The sequence below is a fragment of the Cetorhinus maximus genome, chromosome 9, assembly GCF_964194155.1.
Source record: "Cetorhinus maximus chromosome 9, sCetMax3.hap1.1, whole genome shotgun sequence".
Classification (NCBI taxonomy): domain Eukaryota; kingdom Metazoa; phylum Chordata; class Chondrichthyes; order Lamniformes; family Cetorhinidae; genus Cetorhinus; species Cetorhinus maximus.
Genome location: NC_135887.1, coordinates 126,985,285 through 127,007,628, shown reverse-complemented (window position 1 = coordinate 127,007,628; position 22,344 = coordinate 126,985,285). Strand labels below are relative to the sequence as shown.

The window sequence follows — 22,344 nt, the reverse complement described above, 5'->3', positions numbered from 1 at the left end:
CCAGGAACCCAGCATAATGTTCTGGGGACCTGGGTTTGAATCCCACCACAGCAGATGGTGAATTTGAATTCAATAAAAAGAAAAATCTGAAATTAAAAGTTTAATGATGATCATGAAACCACAGTTGATTGTTGTAAAACCCATCTGGTTCACTAAGATCCTTTAGCTGGTCTGGCCTATATGTGACCCCAGGCCCCCCCAGCCATGTGGTTGACTCTTAAAAATAGCCTAGCCAAGCCATTTCAAGCCAAGTCAGTTCATTAGATTTTGGAAATATTTTACAAGATGTGTAAAAATAGAAGCTGTTCAATCAAAGAAAGAAAGACTTGCATTTATATGGCGCCATTCACAACCTCAGAACATCCCAAAGCACTTTACAACCAACAAGTACTTTTTGAAGTATTGTTACTGCTGTGTGATAGCCAACTTGCACACAAGATCCTACAGGCAGCAATGTGGTAATGACCAGAAAATCTGATTGAATGTTGTTGGTTGAGGGATAGAGATTGGACACCGAGAAGGACTCTCCTGTCCTTCAAAAAGTGTCACCTGAGAAGGCAGTCAGGGCCTCCGTTTAAAGTCTCATCCAAAAGTTGGCACCTGCAACAGTGCGGCAGTCCCTCATTACTGCACGGGAGTGCCAAGCTAGATTTTGTGCTCAAGTGTCTGAAGTGAGCCTTGCACTGGTAGTGCTACTACTGAGACATGGCTAACTCATTTCGAATTAATAGAATCACATGGTCCCACAGTGCTGCCTTTCTCATAGCAGAGGTGCATTCATGAGACAGGGCAAGTTGCAGATTAATACAGCGGATTTTGTAAAGCTGACATGTGTGGTTCTATTATGTTAGTATGTAATAAGGCACAGGCATAGCATGATGCATGCATTAAATATATGTACACAAGCATTAGATTTCTACATATGCAAATATGCATTAAAATCAATACCAAAAACATTCTGCATTACCTTTGATCTTAAAGCATTTTTTTTTGCAGATGAGTGAAAAACGTGGAATGCATTACTGTCTGCTGTTATCTGCCAGCTGTTAGGTTTAACCCATATTACTTTTATATTACACTGTGATTTTCCAAAGTTAGCATCCTTCATTTTCCTATGGTTTAAAATTTTGTTTCTGTGAATAAATTAATGAGATGCATCATTAAGATTTCAGTAGGGTTAGGACAAACTGCAGGAACATTAAACAAAGTTTTGATTTTGCTCAGTCTTTGTGATTAGTGCAGTGTCACCCTATTTGAAGAGCAAGCATTTACAAATCAGGGATGGCACAGTTCAATTGCAGGATAAAACTTCCACTACTCCCTTCCACCCATGTGCCTTAATTCAACTTCATAAAAGCACGTCCTACTGGGCCAATGTAAATAGATCATTTCCCACTTCAGGCATTTTTACGGCAGCCTTTCAGCAACACTGTTCATTTATAACATCATAGAGTCAGACTTTTTGTTATAGGTCCAAACTCATTGGGAGCTAAGTTAAGGTTACTGAAATTAATTCCACTTAGAACCATACCATCCAGCAGAAAAAGACTTTCAACTCATCAGCCTTGACAACATTCAAACTCACACTCCTGAGCTGAAGTAATATTATCCTTATTCACTGTCCCTGCAAAGGCATTTAGAGGTGGTAAGGGGTTGCTTATCCATCATATCAATTATACTTTAAGATGTCAGTGCCAATTTTCTGAACCACACTTCCTCCAAGCATGGTTTCCCTCTAGGAGTGTGTGAATTTACTCCCATCTTCAATGACAACTTTTGTGTGAGAGCTTTTTTTGAGATCACTACTCTGGTGATTGACGTAACAACTTTTCTACTGCAATATTACTGATGTAGCTTGCTGGTGCACTGGTAATTGTACACTGTAAACCCAGTTCAAACTATGAATCTAAAAATACCGAAGGCACAGAATGATTATAGAACAGTGATAGAGGCAATCTAATTCAATGGTTTAAATTATGCCATAAACATGGGGTTTCGTAGTCAGTGGTGAAGCGACTGTGCTCACAGCTGACATAGATGAAATCTAGTGATCTCTGTGGCATGGATTTCCCTTTCCCAGCAACAGTTTGAATCTGATAGCGAGTCAGGGGGATCTCCAGGTATTCAGCAACAGTGATGGCATCATATAGGGTAAACAACCAATCACATTGAAGTATTCTCACTAGAAAGTAAACCAGAAATTAAAATGCACAGTCTTTTAATTATATTTTACAAAGAATGAAATAAAGGGGGGCATACATGTAGTATTAAGCTGGAATATCATTAAGAAATTTGGGCTTTTTTTCAAAAATAAGTGATTATGTTATGATGGAGAAATTTGGCATTCCACAAATATGACATTAATTTTTCAGGGGTAGTAAGGCTGTTCAGCAGTAACCAAGAGCTTAGTGTGTCAAATACAACCCAGTTACACCTCATTCAACAAGCACCAGAATTTTCCCCTCGGTGAGTTGGGGGCAGGGCCTGCTCAGCGACGAGACAGTTACGCGAATTGATGTCGGGAGGAACCCCCGACGTCATCCCGCCCCATTTAAATCTTCAGGAAGGCGGGCAGACAGCGCAATCAGCTGTCAGCCCGCCGACCTGTCAATGGCTAATTGAGGCCATTGACAGGATAATTAAGCCAATTAAAGGCCCTGCCCATCCAACCTTAAGGCTGACGGGCAGGCCAGGAGCCCCAGCGGGCTTCTGAAAAAACATGAAACCTCATCCACTGGCGGGATGAGGTTTCGTGTTTGTTTTTAAAAACTTTAATAAACTTTATGTAGTATTTATTAACATGTCCCATCTCGTGTGACATTGTCACATGAGGGGGACGTGTTAATAATTTTTTAATTTTGCTATCATTTAGGTTTATTAAACTTTCAGCGCTCTCCCTGAGACAGCACTTAGTCTCAAGGTGCAGTGCACTCTTTCACGCGCATGCACGAAAGAGCACACTCTGACAGTTGGGGAATCCGTCCTCCCCCCCGCACAGGAAGTGCATAGCAGGGCCCGTTTCGGCAGGGGAGTTCGGCTGCCCGTCCGCCCATCGAGGGCTAAATTCTGCCCAAGGTGTGACTTTTTCAAGGGTTTTTACAGCAAGAATAATAGTGTAAGAGAGTAAGTTCTTGTTAGTTCAGCAGTTCCTATTTGATTGCAGTCTATAGGGTTTTTAGTAGTCCACCCTATGGAGATGCATAGAATTATTGACAGCAACTTCTGGATTTCTATGTGTAACTGTGCATCTGCAGAGTCCAGGAGTTGTCGTTGGTTTCAGGGGACTAATGGCAGTGAACACTGACAGTTTCACCGTCATTACTGCTGCAAAAGCTTTGCCCATGTGAACAAGGAGTTAAGATTCCACATCTTGATATATTTTGGTATGATGTGCACTGTTCATCACTGTTGTCAGGCTTTTTGCTATTTTTGGAGTGCTGGATGATATTAGTTCAAAGAGTTTATACTCCTCAATGACATTATTATTGTGAGTTAATGAATTAATTTACAGCAGACTGCAAGCAAATTCTTTACACCGTTAATACTTCCATTCACGCTTATCTCAAAACTTTCACTGAATTAAAATTGTTACCATCCTAAGTGTTGCTTGGTTTTTATCCAGGGTGAAGATTTGAACTAATTTAATATGATTATTATTTCATTTTGTTTATTACATTCCATCACTGATCCTTCAAAACCATCAAATTTAGTTGTGTATTGGCCCAGTTCTATTGAAATCATAATGGCACATCTCAATAATATTATAAATGAGCTGGGGTGTTTTAACCAATTTAGATGCTCACAGTGGTGCTGAATGTTCAGTTCAGCCGTTGTACCAAACATCTCTATGTATCTAAATGTGTTGGTACTGAGTGGATGGGAGTAAGTGTAACATTTGAAAGATCTATTGCTTATGGAAGCCATACACACGGCATCGTGAAACAATAATGATAAAGATTCAGTTATGTCCTGTTCCCAATCTCTGTGTCGAGCATAGGAAGAGGTTACTAAGAAGTGAGATGGCTCCATATGGCAATGGACTGTCCAATGAGCTTTTCTCCTGAGCCATCCTTGTATCCCTATCAGCAGTTGACTGAGAGAGAGTCTAGCATTGGTTTGGGAAGTAAATACCCACCCTCAGAGCCACGGGAGGTTAGCTTAGGACATCTGTAACAAAAAAATGAGGGAAAAAGAAGGTGCTTAACCTTATTGGAGGGCAATATAGCTTTAAGTGAAAAATGGCATAAAATTCAATTTTACACAGACAAAACGTTGACATTCAGATGATTAATAAAATAGGCCTATGGCCTCACAGTCTTGTGCAAACACTGAAAAACGATATAATTCTCACTTGCATAATAAGCGTATCGGAGACAATAACAATTGCTGAGCATTATAGAGAAATGAACATTTGAAGGAAATTTCTCAACATGGCTTAGGAGCTTGTTCCACAGTGTTCAACATATCTGGGATAAATTTATGTCCATTTATAGTCGACATCCTAAACTGGAGTAGTCAATTTTTGATACCTACTAAAAAAAGAATAAGGCATCACTGCTCTAGCCCAGTGAAACAGAATCAATGTGGGCCCTCCTGGCTGGCATCACTAATTACATCCATTCTAACGCTCTCGGGATGATTGGCTCAAAAGAGCTCTGTATAATAAATACCTTGACAAGTAAAAGATTTTATAATTAACCCATGACGATGAAAATTTATTGCTGGCAGTAATTATCCATACAATTACCTTCTTCCACTAGCATCATCTTTAGACACAAATTAACGAGCATCAAAGGGCAGTGGGGGTGATTAGAAGGATATTTTTCACACATAGGGCAGTTAGGGCAAAGAATGTCCTAGCAATGGTAGAACCAACATCCATAATAGCTTTGAAAGGAGTTTGAATTAATATTTCAAAAGAAATATTTTAGAACATTTGAGGGAAAGGGCAGGGGTTGGATAAGGGATAGCCAGCACAGGCATGATGGGCCAAATGGTCCTCTGCTGGCATATGGGCGGTGGTGGCATAATGATATTGTGACTGGACTAGTATTCTAGAGACTCAGGATAATGCTTTGGGGATCTGGGTTTGAATCTCACCATGGCAGATGATGAAATTTGAATTTAATGAAAATCTGGAATTTGAAAAAGTCTGATGATGACTATGAAACAATTGTTGTAAAATCCCATCTGGTTCACTTTTGCCCTTTAGGGAAGGAAATCTGTGACTCCAGACCCACAGCAATGCACTTGACTCTTACATGCCCTCTGAACAAGGGTAATTAGGGATGGGCAATAAATGCTGGCCTAGCCAGTGACACCCACATTCCATGAACGACTAATAAAGAAGAACGTAAAATTCTATGAATCCATCTTACTTTTTAGATAACTCATAAATCATTAGTGATAAGCCAGAAGACCCATTCACAAGCTACATCTCTTAAGGGTCACTGTAGTTACTTGAATCTATTGACCCTCCAATAAGGTAACATGGCCCTGCATAAGTGAAGGCAACGATGTATTTAAAATCACACTGCAATCCAAATTATCATAACAGCAGCAGTAAAATGACTAGCAGTAACCTCCGTCCCGATTCCCACTAGTCAGCGAAGATGGATGAAGGTTAAAAGTAAATAAAAGCAACTAAGGCTCGTTATACTGGAAGATGCCGTGATCCCTGGTGAAATTTTAGAGGACTGCTTGTAGTTTTAAGATATTTTATGTTGCACAGGTATCCATGGTGATCCCTGTAAAGCAAGCGCATGTCTTTATAAGAAAAAATAAACTCTTCCAGTAGGTAAGAAGATTGGGTCAGTCCAAAGAATAGGTTCTGCAGAGGTTACCCAATAACAGCTTGTTCTTGTCTCTACAGTTTTCAGTGTTCCATCTGTTTTCACAGGATGCCCAGGGAAGGACTGGTATGCACGATGCAAAAAGGTAGAAGAGAGTGTAACATATGATGATGTTGTAGTACACAGCGATCAGAACCGAGATGATTAACATAGCGATTCCGCATCCTACAAACATAGTGAGAAACAAGGTAATTAAATATATAATATGGCATTTTTTAAAAAAATGAAATATCAGAAGGAGCCTATGAGTTTGAATGCTTTACCTTGTAAGGCTGGAATAGCTTTCCACACTGAAATAGGGCCCTGACTGGCAAACTGGCCAAGTGCTGTTTCAAGTAAGAAAATGGGGACTCCAGCGAAAGCCAACATCATTAGGTAGGGGATCAAAAATGCACCTAAAGGCAGAAACAATGAATAAACACACAGTTTAGGATATATTGATCTATTTACATAATTTAAGATGATTTCAAAAAAAATTATGCAGTGAAATTTATGCATCCAACATAAGCTATATTTTAATTGTAATGCTGGTTCAAAATTAAATTCGATTGATTTAACAGTAAGCGTAGTGTGTTTAGAGAAACAGTTTCGGCAGAAGCAAAAATTGATGCCCAATGTAATGCCAAGGGTAGACACTGGGGGGCACTACAGCCTCGGCAATCAAAACCGCCACTCCAGTGCCTGTCCCTGTACTGAGAAGTGGAGAATATGAAAAAAATGCTTTCTGTTACCGAGAATCAAAAGATCCAAATCAAGCAGCAGTTGCATCGTTTCAACTCAGTCAATAAGGTAAAACTATCGATTACAACCTCCTGTCAGTTGCAGAATACCCTGACGCTGAATATAATTGGTGATCTCTACACTCATTCAATACAGTGGGTGAATCTGGATTTTGTGCTCAGTCCACTTAAAGTGATTTACACAGTTTATGGCATTTGTATCTCCTTCAACAAATGACTTCACTTAGAATAAACTGGTCAATAAAAGTTACACAATACACATCAGGTCTACAATGCAGCAAGATGATAAAACATGAATCCAGAAAATTTATTTATGATCATTTACTCCCTTCTGCCCACCAGGTGCTGTCAGCTATATCATAGATTCTGTTTGAATCGTCTACCTTCCTGATGAATATTGATGAAACTAAAACCCTAAAGTGCCTATTTAACCATACATGCTATAATATACATATATGACTGAATGCCTTCCTTTATGTGACACTCCCAACCTCCCAGCAAATTTGTCCATCTCTATAGCCTTGCAACTCTCAATTGTTTTCCAAATCAGATATCAGATAACTTTTTTTTTTAAGTTTGTTGATTTACACAGCCGAAAGTGCTTTCACTAAATGGGAGTGGGTGGCAGTTTGGGGGAGGGGGTGGTGGTGGTTGGGGGGTCGTTAATTTTGGGACTTTGGCTAACAGTGTAAAGTGTAAAGGATGATGTTTTCAGAATTTGCTATGCATCTGACTTTCTGACCAGCAGAGCACACCAATTACAATAGAATGGGCAACTTACCCACACCATTTCCAGACCAATCTGATCATCTGCAATTTTAAATTACAAACAGCAAAGATACCAGTCCTCAAACGCTGGGCCTTTCCTTTAAACATGCAGAATGGGCTCTGATTGATTCATTGGGGAGCAGCTGTTATTAATACCTGGGCTTGAGTGAGGCAACAATGGTGGTTTCCCTGCCTGGCCAAAGACATTGGGATCTGGATTCAAGTCCAGAAGAGGCCCAGGCAGGTGGAATATTTTTAGAGGTTTCTTCATGGGCCAAGGGCAGCAGAAATGCTGCTCCGGGACCCTCAGCAACGCTTTGGGCCTCCCCTTTCTGGGACTCCCTCCTCCCCGGATAAGAATTCCCCTCCCCAAGCATTCTGAATTTTCAATGTGCAGGAGGACTTGTCTTATTTTTATTTACATGTTCCTGGGATTCACTGGCTAGGCCAGAATTTATTGACCATCCTTAATTGCCCATGAGAAGATGGTGGTGAGCTGCCTTCTTGAACCGCTGCAGACCATGTGGTATAGATACACCCACAGTGCTGTTAGGAAGGGAGTTCCAGGACTTTCAGCCAGCAACAGTGAAGGAATGGCGATATATTTCCAAGTCAGGATGGTGTGTGGCTCAGAGGGGAAATCTGAGGTGGTGGTGTTCCCATGCATCTGCTGCCCTTGTCCTTCTAGGTGGTAGAGGTCTCACGTGTGGAAAGTGCTGTCGAAGGAGTCTTGGTGAGTTGCTGCAGTGCATCTTGTAGATGGTACACACTGCTGCCACTGTGCATCGATGGTGGACGGAGTGAATGTTTGTGGATGGGATGCCAATCAAGCGGGCTGCTTTGTCCTAGATGGTGTCAAGCTTGAATGTTGTTGGAGCTTCACTTATCCAGACACATGGAGAGTATTCCATCACACTCCTGACTTATGCCTTGTAGATGGTGGACAGGCTTTGGGGGGAGTCAAGAGGTAAGTTACTTGCTACAGAATTCCTGGTCCCTGACCTGCTCTTGTAGCCATAGTATTTATATAGCTGGTCTAGTTCAGTTTCTGGTCAATAGTAACCCCCCAGGATGTTGATAGTGAGGGATCTAGTGATGGTAATACCATTGAACATGGGAAGATGATTAGATTATCTCTTCTTGGAGATGTTCATTGTCTGGCACTTGTGTGGCACGAATGTAATCTTAAAGGGCTGTAACTGTAAAGTGCATTAATTCTGAGAGTTTGACTTCAAAATAACATTAAATTTGAGGAAGGATAGATGCGATGATATTGATAGCTGTTGCTGCAATTCAAAGGATAGAGCATCAATCAGGCTATTTATAAAGCCAAAGCAAATTATATTTCTGCAGTAAAATCACCACTATAGAAAAGCAGGCAAATACACCAACATACAAAGCAGGAAGGACACTGAAAGTGAAATAACATTGCAGATACCTGTCCCCAGACAACACTTGCCTAGCAAACCTGAGTGATCCTGCCAAGTCGGCAATGCATTTAGTAAGCACCGATATTTCATGTGCAAACTCCACTTCCCAATCCGCTCGTTTTTAATGATAGGACACAGTGGGCTGGATGATCGGCTTTCCCAATACATTTTTTTTTCTAAAATTAGTGACAAGTATATTCAAAATAACGTTGTGGCAGGTAGCTTTCCATCACCTGGTGTGAGCTCCAGGTCTGTGGATCTAACTATTACTGTTCAGGAAGCAGATCTTTCGCCACCTTTACAGGGCAACTCAGAGCCTGAAATAGATCCCACTTTCCCAACATCGTCCATGAACTGTAAACAAATTATTGGACGTTTTGATAGTGTAGAGAGGGAGAAACAGTTTCCACTGACAGGAGGGAAGTCACCACGGGACACGGATTAAGACAATTGGCCAAAAAGTCAGGGTAAATGACCAGGAGTGATTTTTCCTCAGTGTTTTATGATCTGGGATGCACTGGGTGGTGGGAGCAGATTCAATAGTAACTTTCAAAAGGGAATTGGATAAATATTTAAATAGAGGAAAGTGCAGATATCGGGAAAGAACAAGGGAGTGGAACTAAGTTGGTAGAGAACTAGCGCCCGAGTGGCTTGTGTGGAGTTGAATTTTGACACACATTGGAAGTTTTTCCTTAAAACTTAAGTCTCTGTTGAGTGAAGGGTTGGGGGCGGGGCAGGGTTTAGAGGGGTTGGGAAGCAAATGCAGCTTTTGGGCATGAGTACACTGAGGCCAGGCTCATAAAACAACCCCCCACCCCCGCCCCCGGTACTGGAATTTCCGGTGTAGCTGCACCCGCCCAGAAATAGGGGTTATCGGGGCTCAGAATAAATGCACGGCTTTATAAAGATTGCAGACAACTGGACATGAGTAAAGTAAGTTGCGTGTGTATCATGCGCCCAACTGAACTTGCCAGTTCCTGTGCAGAAGAGCTTTAACTGTAGCAATGAGGGTCACAACAGCCCTCAACTTCTGTGGTACTCCGAGCATCACTCTAGCCATCCACAGGGGGGTCGGCACAGGATTGGTGAGCAGTTAGCGGACGGAATACATGGCACAACACGCAAACACACTGTGAGAACAGCAGGATCTGAGAAAATGAAGACTTTCCACCGGGGCAATTTAAACCGACTGATGGGCAAATCTTCCTGGCAGAGAACTGCTTGCCTTACTCACCTTAATGCACGCCCCAGCCTCATTCTGGTCCTATCATCTAGAAACCCCTTCGGTTAAATTCCAGTTAAGTTCGACGCAAGTCATTTACGTCCACTTCTACGTTTCTGATGTGCTAATGAAATTGGCAGGAAATTTGAGTGTAATTTGACACAGGCGGATTGGGGCACAAATGGGGGTCATTTTATATGTAATTTCCGGGTCACACCCCCCCCCATCCCCAATGAAATTCCAGGCCAATGGTAATATTCTCATCCCAGCATTTTGTAACGAGAATGGCCCCTGGGCAATTTAAACTGTAATTAATTCGGGATTCTTTGGAGATAAGATGGTAGCACCTCATGAGTAACAGGTCTAACAGGTTGCTAATAGCTCTGGGTGAAGATAATTATTGCAGCTCTCAAATATCGGCGTGAATACAGATTAAAACAGCCTTCTACATTTAAGGTTTTGAAAGTACTGTAATCCCTGACACATGTAAATATTGCTGGGGGGGTTAGAGATGAAACCATCGTATGAATACACACGCAGTCGCAAGTCTGATGATTCCACACTTAAATTCAACGAATATCACGCGATTAATTCAAGTGTCTTAGAACTTCCAGAGACTAATGTACAGAACACTTCGCCAACTTGAATTGACGCATTGTGAAAACAGTGTTTTGCCAAAGGAAAACACCGCATATACTCTCCCCAATTCCGTTATAGCGTGACCCAATTAAATGTTATCCAGGGAATATCATAATAACGATCTTTAAAATAGCTGATCTGAGTTCCTGAATAGAATTGTGTTGCATTATCTGTCGGGGTAATTCAAACACCTGTGCAGGTGGAGGTTTGAAATAGACTCTGCGGAGAGTCTATTTTTCCTTAGTTCTGTTGAAGAGTCATACGGACTCGAAACGTTAACTGTGTTCTTCTCCACAGATGCTGCCGGACCTGCTGAGTTTTTCCAAGTATTTTTATTTTTGTTTCTGATTATGAATCCTGTAAATATGCTTTTTTTTAAAAAAAATTACATTTGCACAGCTTTGGGGGATTTCGTTCCCAGTTGCAATCGACCTATAATTAGACTTATAGGTTTACAGTACCTGAAATATCATTTAAACACCCTCAGTTCGTCATTTTTTGAAAGATAGGTCCAAATTTGTCGCAATTTGAGAATCTTTGGCTTTGGTTATAGGTCCATTTACGAGTAATGATGTTAAAATGCACACTTCTTTAGTCATGCCACCATTCACACTTTGAGGAGTTCAGCTGGCCTTCACCTTATCGAGGAAATTAACCAGTTTATTAAAGAATGACCATCTTAAATGTTCTACGAAATTGTGACTTATGGGTTTGATCGTTTTAATCAAAGCCACTTTTTAATAGAGAGAGGGATAATTATAGAGCATTTTTACTGAAGATAAGTATTCGATGTCTTAAGGCAACTGGTTTACATTACAGTGTAAACACCATTGAATTGATATTAAGAACTGCCACCTATCATGTTTTTTTTAGATCTGCACTTAGTGGATTTTATCCCAACCTTTCTAGCCTGTGTCAATATTAACTGCTAAATGTGAACATTTTCCAAACTCGCTGATAGAAACTGAAACCCAATCGATCTGTGCGCAACCTGTTCAAAGGCCTCTAAACCTGCTTCATGAGGGCAGTCACCAAAGCGACACCTGCCATCTCCTGCCATCTTTACTGGGACGGAAATCTCTGTGGGGCGACAACTTGTCACCTTTCGCATCAGAATTTAAGCATGAGCCAATTAAAAATGTGTTCATCGCCAATGTGGATAAGCTGTGCCAGGTTAACTGGAAGGCCAGCCACGATGTGTCTGCATTTCGCTTGAAGTTTGCAAAAGCGGCTTGGAGACAAGTGCACCAAAAATATAATCACAACCCAAGGCGGGTTGCCGCCTTCCTTGCTCCGTCACAAAACGATTAAATGTGTTTTAAAAGGATAGATCGAGCGCTGCATTTTGGAAAGTTTACCTTTCTTAAATTACTGATACTGAAAGGAGCTGATTTTGTTCCTGGGTTTTGCCACGATCAAGCCAGACCAATGTACCTCACCGACAAGCGGTTAGGAGTTGATGGATGTGACCAGTAGCTGGGTAAGGCTGCAGAAACTCGTTTCAAATAAACGATGTAGATCGCGCAGCTCTCCATTATTTGGAGAAACTAATGTCCACGTAACAGCAGTTAATTATAATGTAATTATAACTGAATGATTGTTTTTCCCCCCGAATGTGCATTGTATTCTTGTTTTAAGAACACGATGGATGATGGACTTTTAAAAAAGATATCCATGGGTCTATTCTTTTCAATGTTTTTAAAATGTATTTGCCAACAGATTGACGAGGCCAGGAATAATCTCTTTCCCACATATCCCATTTCGAAAAGGATTGCAAAGGGATATGATTAGCGTCGAAATCACTATAAGGCTTCTTATAATTGTGCTTTTCAATGAATATATTGGCAAGAAAGGTCAGGTGCCAAGCTTGGAACGATTCTAACTCCAATTTGCCGATGAAATGAAATGGCTATCTAGTGAAATATAATTTCCATTGTTAAAAGGATGAGAATATTGGATATTAATGTTACCAGAAAAAATAAAGACTCTTTTGCATCACTTGCCACAAATTGTCAAGTGAGTCTCGATTGAATTATCGAAAATCTAGTTATTCGTCCTGTGTAATCTTTTAAAACTCGCCTAGAATGTAACTCAACAACAGGAACTATTACATGCGGATCCAACTGCGATGGCTTCGGTAAAGTTATTCCTTTTGATGTTACCTTTGGTAATAGCACACAACTTTCTTTAGGACACTACGTTCCCAGTAAATAAGCAACAGGCACCACTGAAATATATACCAATAATAAGTGTTAAAGAAAAATAGGGTTTTCATTCAAAACATGCTCAAAGATTTCATTAAGAATTTAGGGAATAAATTCGTTTAATGATGGCAAAATCCCACAGATGTAGTTTAACAATATTAAATATTAACTATGGGTTTGTTAATCCGTGATGCTTTCGTGATGAACCAATTAATGATATGTATATAGCGCCATTAACACACACACAAAAAAAAATTCACAGAGGCATAATGGAAATGAAAAGCGATCGCCCACAGTGCGGAATCTGTAAAGTTGCCATTTATTCATGGGGTTCCTCTAGGCTATGGTAATTTCATGTGATTTAGCACAACTGAATGTGTGCACGTTGAAGCAACTTAAACATAAAATATCCCATGGCCTCCCCAATTGTACCATGTCATCACCTCAACTCAAAGCAATGGAGATGTTGATAGATTATTGACGCCCAACTATCCGTCAAAATCAATTTCCCCACTTTCGAGTTTTGTGGGCCAGCCGTTGAACATTAACTGGATCAAAATGGCCCAATTCTTGGACGCTTCCGACAAAAGTCATCCATTTCCTGATGGTGCCGCCAATTCATCAACCCACTGCTTGGAACTTGACTGGTTGTTATTTATGTGGAATGTTTGTGCAGCTGGTTAGGGGGAAAAAAATGTTACTGCATCCACTGCGATCCAAGGCTGGTGATCTAACCTGTGAGAAGAGGCTTTGCAAATTCCAGAAACTCAAAGCCAAAATGTGCTTGTGACTCGATTCAGGCGGTTCCGATAGGGGACTGCTGGGTTGAATCGTCACACACTGAGAGGCATTGCGGGGAATTTGATAACTGCCGGCACATAGAGCCTAATTCACTGAAGGTGCAAAACTTTCCACGTGGCATCAGCAAAAAAAGAAAACAGGCGCTAAAATAAATTGCACAATGTAGTCTCAGCAAAGCCAAATGATCAGGCTCAATTCAATCTTATTTCACCTGCACAGGAACTGTGATTTATTCCGTCTCATGGATTCCGAATTTATTAATCAAATAACTACAAAGGCTTCTTGAGACTGGCAATGAATAAAGGAGCAAATTCCATTACCAGTTGGGTAATTCACTGTCATGCTTTCTGTTAATGTTTTATTTGATTGATATCTGTAATATGATTCGCAACATATTACAGTGTTAGCCTGACCAGTGACAATGCAGAGGAAAGTGACACTCCACGTTATTGAATGCTTCTCAGATTGAGTGCAAGAGAAAAAGAGGAATTGAATTCACGATGCATTGATTCCATATAAAACCATTCTATTTAAACTATAGATGTTAAATAAATGAACGTCCAAGCTATCATAATATTTGTCAGCACAGTTAAGTAACACTCTCACTGATGTGCCTCAAGCTAATTTATTTGACATCTTTATTCTTAGAGTAACACTTTCAAAATGCTAAATTCCAACTAATATGGCTTAAATTTTGAGAAGCTACATTTAAACCATTTCATAAATGAATACGCCGATCCCATGCATATATAGAAATTCAGAACTTCGCTAGTATGTGCAGTATTTAAAACATGATTTGTTCCTTGTGAAATCCATGTAAACGAATTTATTAATTTGTCAGGTGCCTACGCTTGAATGTGCCTGAGTGTATGAAAGCCCATATAGGGTTACACACTCAACGATAGTGGCATTTTATATGCTGATGCATGTAAAATCCTGGCTAAACTGCAGCTGCAAATATGTCCATTGCATCCCGTACTGAAGTACTAGTAAAGTTCATGGTTACGACCATGTTAGTTTAAATGAAAACTTATCCCCCTCTCGATTATTTCAGACCAACCTCTATACGTAAACCCTTCGTTAACGTGCATTGAGTGAGTGAGTGTTCTGTGACATTGCTCAAGGATTTGGGTGCATATAATTGAACAAATCAAATTTTTACAAAGAAATTACTTCACCGACATTATATTCGCTGATGCCCATGAGCAAATTGTATACGCAAGTCACAAATTGCCCTACTTAAATAGCATATTTTTGAATGACCATGTAAAACACACCATTGTAAAGTTTAACAAAAGAGACATTGCTATCGTTCGCTAGCTTACTTAAAACAGGTATTTTATAATGGGAAGAAATCTAACGTGCAGTAATATTATCCTTTTGGCTCTTATGTAATACAGTTAACACATTTTGTTTGAAATGCGTTAGAGGGTCAATGGGAAACACCATTAAAATCACTCAATATGCACGGGCCTCTCTCACAGTGCTCACTCAGCACTGCCGCAGAATGCAGATTGCAACATTCTCTAGGTTCACGGATTAATGAACCATGAAAACTCGACCTGCTCTCTCCCCACCATCGTTTTATGTACCGAATCCCCGTTTTTTTTTCCTACACAAATTCACCGCGTTTCTTTCATATACTCTCGACTCAATGTAATCTTTAATTGTCGCTATAGACTGATGCTGAATGAAAAGCCAGAAAGAAATGGGTGTCTTTTTTTTGTGTGTTTTGTTTGACTTGTATATTTTACTCCCGGCTGATAGGTCAGGGCCTTCTGAATTTTAATTCTAAGAATTTCTCTTACTTGGGCACTGCCTTTCGTAGACACACACCATTATGCTTTCGCTTCTCTATTGTCCATTGTGACCCCATATACATGCAAATGTTTGCACCCATTCTTGTCTGTCTCCGGATGTCCTAGCCTCTCTCGATGTTTTGTTTCTGCTCCTCGTCCTTTCTCGGAGCTGTGCAGTTTGAATCTGCGTTCAGATGCTTACCTCCGCCGTTTTGAAATGCGAGGTAGGGAAAGCGCCAGACATTCCCCAGTCCTACCGCATAGCCCACCATGGACAAAATAAAGTCCAGCTTTCTCGACCAGTTCCCTCTGGCTTTATTCTCATCGCCTTCATCTCCCTAAAGGAAACATAAAATGTAACTCAAGTCTGGAAGCACTACCTGTAATAATGGCGACTGATTATAATAATGATGGATCATTATTTATCACCCTGATAAACTCCACCTTTGTAAAGTCAGAATGATGGGACAATCGTTGAAGAAATCACAGAGCTTTAGCTATAAAGGCGGGTTGAATATTTTCAACATCACGTTATTGAAATGAACTGCATTGGTACATGCTACTTCATTTACAATCGGCCTGTCAAATGTCATGCCTGGCTGAATAAAGTGCAATCGAATATCCAACCCATTAAGCAGTTTTTTTCTTCCTGAGTATTATATCCTCGAGTCTAAAATAAGAAAAAAAAACAAAAAGTTTGCCCCCAAAATAATTGTTAACACAATGATAAGTGGTCCTGCACACTTTGGGGCTGGAGTTTTATCGTTTCCCCTTTTCACTTTGGCTAATTTCATTACAGGGTTATCGTGAGGAACACTTACCCCGCTGACATTTCCAGGAAGTACAGCAGTGTTACCATCTGATCCCAGTACCACCGTACTCTGGCTCTTCGTGACCCAGCTGCTTTTGGCGTTGTTTTGCTCTATTGTGGTTATCCCAGAGCCGTAGTTAACCTCCACCTCGGCGATCTTACAGTAAACCGTGTTCGTGCGATCGCTGCTGTCAGCTGAAGTATCCTTGTGGGGCAAAATTTCGATAGGATCCTGACGGACGGCGGAATTGGGTTGAACGGAGGAGGCGTTCTTACAGATCCCAACCTTGGCCCCCTCGGGCTCGTTCGATTTGGCTTCTTTGAGAGCGAAACCTTTGCCCTCGGGGATTTGAGAGTCGAGCCGAGCGGCCTGGTGTCCTGGTAGGTGCGGTTCACTTTCCGGGCTATTTCTCGTTACCCCAACACCTTCTGTTCTACTGGCCTGTGCTGGGGACAAAGTCTCAGCCCCGCTGACCATTTGCTTGGTCATGCTTTTCTGGTCAGTGCAATCCTGTGAAATACGAAATAGCAATGAAACCCACGGTTGATGCTAAGCAACGCTTTCAAAATATTTTAACAGTCTTGCTTATTCCATCGATTTTGGCGGCAGGGCAGGCGGGGAAGGAATGCAATACGTTTCGGAATATGGAGTAGCGTGCAGGTATTTTGCTCAATATTTGATGTCCCATTCAACGCAGTTGCGAACTGCACCATGTCACACGCTTGCCCTCATCTGCGGCTCTAGTACAACGCGTTGACTTTCTGCTCACGGATTGCAGGGTTCTCGTCCCTCTCTCCCACAATTACGATACGAATCTTTAATTTAACGCCCCATTTGCTTCCTGTCACTCAGCCCGCGCGTTGGGTTATGTTCCTGGGAATGCACCGGGCAGGCATACCCGGTGCTAGACCACCATGGTCCCCTGTGCACAGATGGCAACTTGGAAATAGTGCTTTATTTCGAGACTGGGGAGGGAGGTTGGTGGGTGGTGGTGGTGGGGGGGGGGGGGGGGGGGTGCGGAGTTGGGCTGTAGAGGGTGGTGGTAGTTGATGTAACCGCTTTACAAATAGCATGCCCAATATTATGGATAAGTTTCGAGCCGAAATTTGACTTTATATTACAGAAAATCAAGCCAGTTCAAAATAAATCATTCAACAACAATCCAAACTTTTTCTCGGTGGGGCTGGGGGAAGGGTTATCTTGGAATGTTGCTAGGTCCTTGGCAATTTGCAATCACCACAATCTACTCGCTCTTGTCGCTTTCTGCTTGCTACCGGATTCAGCACCACGGACAGCTCCACCATCAACCCGCGGTTTACAAAAAAAAATACCCTTAAAGTTAACCCTGACTTTCAGAAAACTCATTTGAATCATATTTTTAGGCGGCAAGCAGAACTCTTTTTCCTTCTCTAGTTCCCACGAATGTAAACTAAGCCGAGAAAAGGAGAGAAGATTTTGTTTTTTTAAAAAAGAGAGAATGTCACTCACCATGTTTCGCAATGCAACAGATTTGAAGAGGGGGGGAAAAAAAAACGGTGGAAAACGCCACTTAGAATGACTTTAGTTCAGCTCCGAGCAAGCGCTTTCTATACGTTCCTGTGCAGATTGGGAGTGCGTCAGTGAATACCAAGGTGCCCTTCGCCTGACATTTGCTTGATAATAAGAGTTTGATAAATCATTACCCCTGGATTCTGATTTTAAACATACAACAAAAGGGCGCAAACGTTGACTCGCTGTCACTCAAGTGCGCATATGCCCCGAAGCTTGCGTGTTTGGAATGACTCACGATAGTGAATTAATAAACCGAAGGAGTGCTGAGCATAAATTCATTACTCGCAATTAAGCACTTTACTCCTACATGTTAGAACGCGGTTGTTTATACCCTGCTAAGCAACCTTGGCAGTCAGCAGTGGATCATAACCACTTAATCTGTTAAATTCTACAATTTCGCGTCGAAGATTCTGACCTCAAATTTAAGACATGTCACTTTGATGCCAAATTCTACCCTCTTAAAGGAAAGGGAAGGAAGTTTTAGTGTTATTATTAAAGGCATATTGGCAGGGCGAGATGAAATGTTTAAAGGAGATATTCTCATTTATTACAGTAGAGGAGGGTTTGTTAAATTGTTGGGGAGGGGAAGGGGGTGGAATTTGAATCTTGGGTACGTGAGATTTACGTCAGGTTTACCGGTCAGTTGATCAAATGCCAAGAGTAAAAATAGGTCGGTTTTTTACCTGCAACTTTAAAGAATAAAAATAGCTGTAAATAGATGACTGCGCTCCGCCCACACTCGGGCACAGGGTTCATTTTCATCCTGTGTGTAATTTTTTAAAAGTCAGGTTAGGAGTCGAGATTTCAATCGTTGTGGCAACGATTATCTCCAGGTAGATCTCTGACACTCAAAGCGCACTCTAAACGCCGGCGCAATGCACTCCCGTCCACTGCAATGCATAACGCGTTCAGTTTTATTAAAGCGAGCTCAGGCTAGCTAGCTGGTTAACTCTACCATTTGGCAGGCGACATCGTCCACTTTTTAAATCTATATTATTCACAAGTTTAACACCCTGGATACAATAATGCTGTTCACGCTCCTCTTGGTGCATCGCAGTGGGGCTATATAGTGGACCGTTGCAATGTACTAGGTGTTTGGGCAGCATTTCATCTGACTCTGTGGGTCAGCACATTTCACGGGCAGAAGTTTGAAGAGAGTCAATTGTTTATTAAAACATTGCAGCATACACTTTATCTTTAAGATCTGGAGCTAATGCTCGAGTCTAAACTTTGATTCTACCGAGCAAGTTTCTCCAACGCCCCTCCCCCGCCCCCCCCCCGCCAGTAAAAACTGCGGTATTGCTGCATTGCGTCCTGCTAATATGAAACAAAGTGCTTTCTGACATACATAGGGGACGCAGACACTCCATAACTGCGACCCTCTGCAAAGTGCTCCGTGCGCTTCTGAACTCTGGAGGGCTGGAGTAGAAATCTCACGCTGCCTGCCAGCAAAGGTATTACAAATATCCCAATTTCTCGCCCCGAGTTGGTAACACATGCTAAATGGAGGTACATTTGAGTAGGTGCATTACGTTCCCTTGGATTTTTTTTTGTTTGGGGGTGGGGGAGGGGGGTCATTTTAGGAAACTCATTCATTTTCAAACAAATGCAGTCATGGGGTGAATTCGTGCACCTCTTAGATTTTGTTTGAAACGAAGAAATAGTACGGGGTCTGGGGAACCCTGTCCTAACCCCGTGCCTGGAAGGCAAAAAACGCCCCTTCCAATTGCCATCTCATCAGATGTTATTCCTCCGTTATCAAATAAGATTTTTTTTTAAAAAAAAGACTGTTACAACCACCTTGCAACAGCCAAGCAAAACAGACTCCAGTGTTGAACCCGTTACTAACTTGATCGCTGGAGAGTCCATTAAGCAGCCTCTCTGGGCTTAATTACTTGGTGAAAGATGAATAATAGTAATTGATTTGGTCGGAATCGCTTTGTTCACTGTATTCTTTTACCAGCCAACCCCGGCTGACCTTAAAGGGGCGAAAGCAGCAGAGGTTATCTGCACAGGAATCCTCAGTATCATCCCTGGCAATATCCAACAGACGTAGGATGAGCAATTCATCAAATTCCGTATCATTTGAAGGCATCATTCCTTAGGCGGAAATATTTCATCTTTCATAACCGTGCGTTTGAATCACTTTTATATAGCGTGACACAGCCCGATCATAATTACAAGCAAAAGCATTTAAAGCAAGCTATCTGCCATGATAACATTAATATAAAGCTTTACTGAGCAGAAGTTTTCACTTAAAAAAAATCCTATAAGCTCATTATGTTTTCGAAGTTTCAGAAAATAGACGGATTAACAAAACCAGGAACAAAAACATTTTTAAAAAACTACTCAGCAGGTTTAGCAGCGTCTGTGGAGAGAGAAACAGGGTTAACCTTTCGAGTCCAAGATGACTCTTCTTCGGAACTCGGAATGAAAATGAACAAAAACAGTATCACTTTCATGCTTGCATGACTCAAAAACATCCCAACTTTTCCTACATTTTTATGCACTTCCAGTTACAGTCAAAATAATAATAATAGTGCTATTTCTTTGTATGTGTCTGTTGGGCGGGAGAGGCAAGGTGCAATATGATCTTGTTCCGTTAGTGGATTACAAGCTGATCTGTTTGTGAACTGATGGTTGGGATAGTATGCAGGGCAATTTTGAACAGTCTCTGCAATGTCCAAAATGTACCAAATACAGTAAAACAAGGAACTGTTATCAAATTTAGTTTGAAAGCAGCATCATTCTTTTTAAACGATGCCCTTCAATCTTATTCCAGGATCAAATTGATACTCCTGCCATTGGAAGTGTAGTAGACGCTTCCTGAATCGCCATTGTGAGCAGATCACTTTAGTTTAAAATCATTGCAATGCTACTGTAAGTGAAAAAAATATGGTTTTTATCGATGGGCTTTTCAAACCAAAATGCCTTGCTGCATAGGTCTAGAATATGCACTGTATAAACTGGATGGCCTTCTTTAACTAAGTAAATATTTATAGTTCTGCAATCTTCACAGTTGCTTCGTCAGTATTCTGCATCAGAGTATATTTGCTGTGTCATAACTGCTAAAGTAATTCAACTGGGATTACTTTTCAAGGCTGTGTGTTTAGCTGTCCTGTAAACACTACCCATGTGTTTACCCATGAAGCTCACTCGTGGAGCAGGACTTGTCATCGCCGTCCGTTTGTAGTTTGTTCCTCCGTGAATTCACCCAAATGTTTAATTGAATGAGATGGACACTGGCCTGTTCGCTTCATAAAGTTTGCAGTTCTTAGCTGCCTTTTTTGGGGGGGAAGAAACGGGCCTGGTAACGTCATCACAGAACTATACACACGTTATTAGCATGTGGGCGAAAAGTAGGGCTGCCATCTCTCAGACCTTTAACCATATCTGTTAACCTAATGGGAAGTTTTGACCTCACAGTGATTCGTAACAAATAGCTTTCCTAATAGGTTCTGTGTTAATTACACGGCATAGCGCCATTCCTCTGCCCATTGTCAAGCTGAGCCCAACACAAAGTGGATGAACCACCTAATTGCTTACATCATATAAATAATTCGCTTTTCCACCAATGTATCAATTGGATAGATGTTGAATTCATGGTAACTATTAAAAGACCACATTAACAAAACCAGTAAATCTGTTAAAATAATCCATTGTTTTACTTTTCTGTGTCATAGATAGAAAAATTCTCAGCCTCGCATTAAGGTTGTTTGAAGGAATTTATTTTTTAGGGGTTACCAGGCCTACAGTTAAATTGACCTCACAAAATAAACGTGGACCCGAATGATTTTCTTCAATACCGCTGCTTGGTTTCGTTTACAAGCACTGGGGAATGTTATGGAACATTGCTTCTGCAGATAACAAGTGGTTCACATTTCGTTAAAAGCGAGTAATAAGTCATAAATCCTATTTGCATTAAAATCCCTAAAATTGGATTACAGCGAAATAAATGTTCCACATTCCATTGTTTTTCGACCACCAAAATGTAACCAGGAAAGGAACTGGAATGATTACAGTTCCACAGAAGTAACGCCTATCATTTATTCGGTACCGGTGGGAAAAGATGTGACATTTCTTCACAAAATGCCCCGAGCGCTTAAGAACGAATGATATCGTTCGCAAATTTCGCCTCCAGAGAATTTAACAGAACTTTGACTCAGTTCTGATGAAATGTTTACAATCAATAATATTTGCAATAGATTAGTACGTTAAAGACCTGGGATTATAGACCACCCATGGGCATTTCCTTTACCATGCGTGACTTTCACGAGATCAAGCGTAGGCTCACAACTTTGAATCATACCTCCAAGTAGACTGTAATGAGACAATATATTCTAATTATTATTATCCAGGTTCACAAATAACAGAAACCACGCTTCACAATGTGGATGTGGGTACCATGTGACCTCCTTAAATCCTTTCGGGAATAGCCTGATCCAACACTGCACGTAAATCAGCAAGAAATGGGCATTGGTTTACACAACACACATTGGTAATGAATCTTGGTCGCTCGTTGCTAA

At 41.1% G+C, this 22,344-nt stretch overlaps 1 protein-coding gene across 4 annotated transcripts in view; it reads right to left on the bottom strand.

Moving 5' to 3' along the window:
- Positions 1-18,789, bottom strand: part of slc6a5 (solute carrier family 6 member 5) — a 49,663-nt gene extending 30,874 nt beyond the window's left edge. Inside the window, exons 1-5 of one of the 4 annotated variants that reach the window (XM_078549523.1) lie at positions 18,774-18,789; positions 16,277-16,777; positions 15,658-15,793; positions 6,116-6,247; positions 5,844-6,017 (exon numbers count right to left, since the gene is read on the bottom strand). In XM_078549523.1, the coding sequence (XP_078405649.1) occupies positions 5,844-6,017; positions 6,116-6,247; positions 15,658-15,793; positions 16,277-16,777; positions 18,774-18,776 (946 nt within the window). In that variant the 5' untranslated portion in view covers positions 18,777-18,789. Of the gene's footprint in view, positions 1-5,843; positions 6,018-6,115; positions 6,248-10,024; positions 10,134-15,657; positions 15,794-16,276; positions 16,778-16,896; positions 17,228-17,755; positions 17,783-18,773 lie in introns of those variants that run through there. The other 3 variants (XM_078549522.1, XM_078549525.1, XM_078549524.1) reach the window with 3 other exon arrangements.
- Between the last annotated feature and the right edge of the window lie 3,555 nt (positions 18,790-22,344).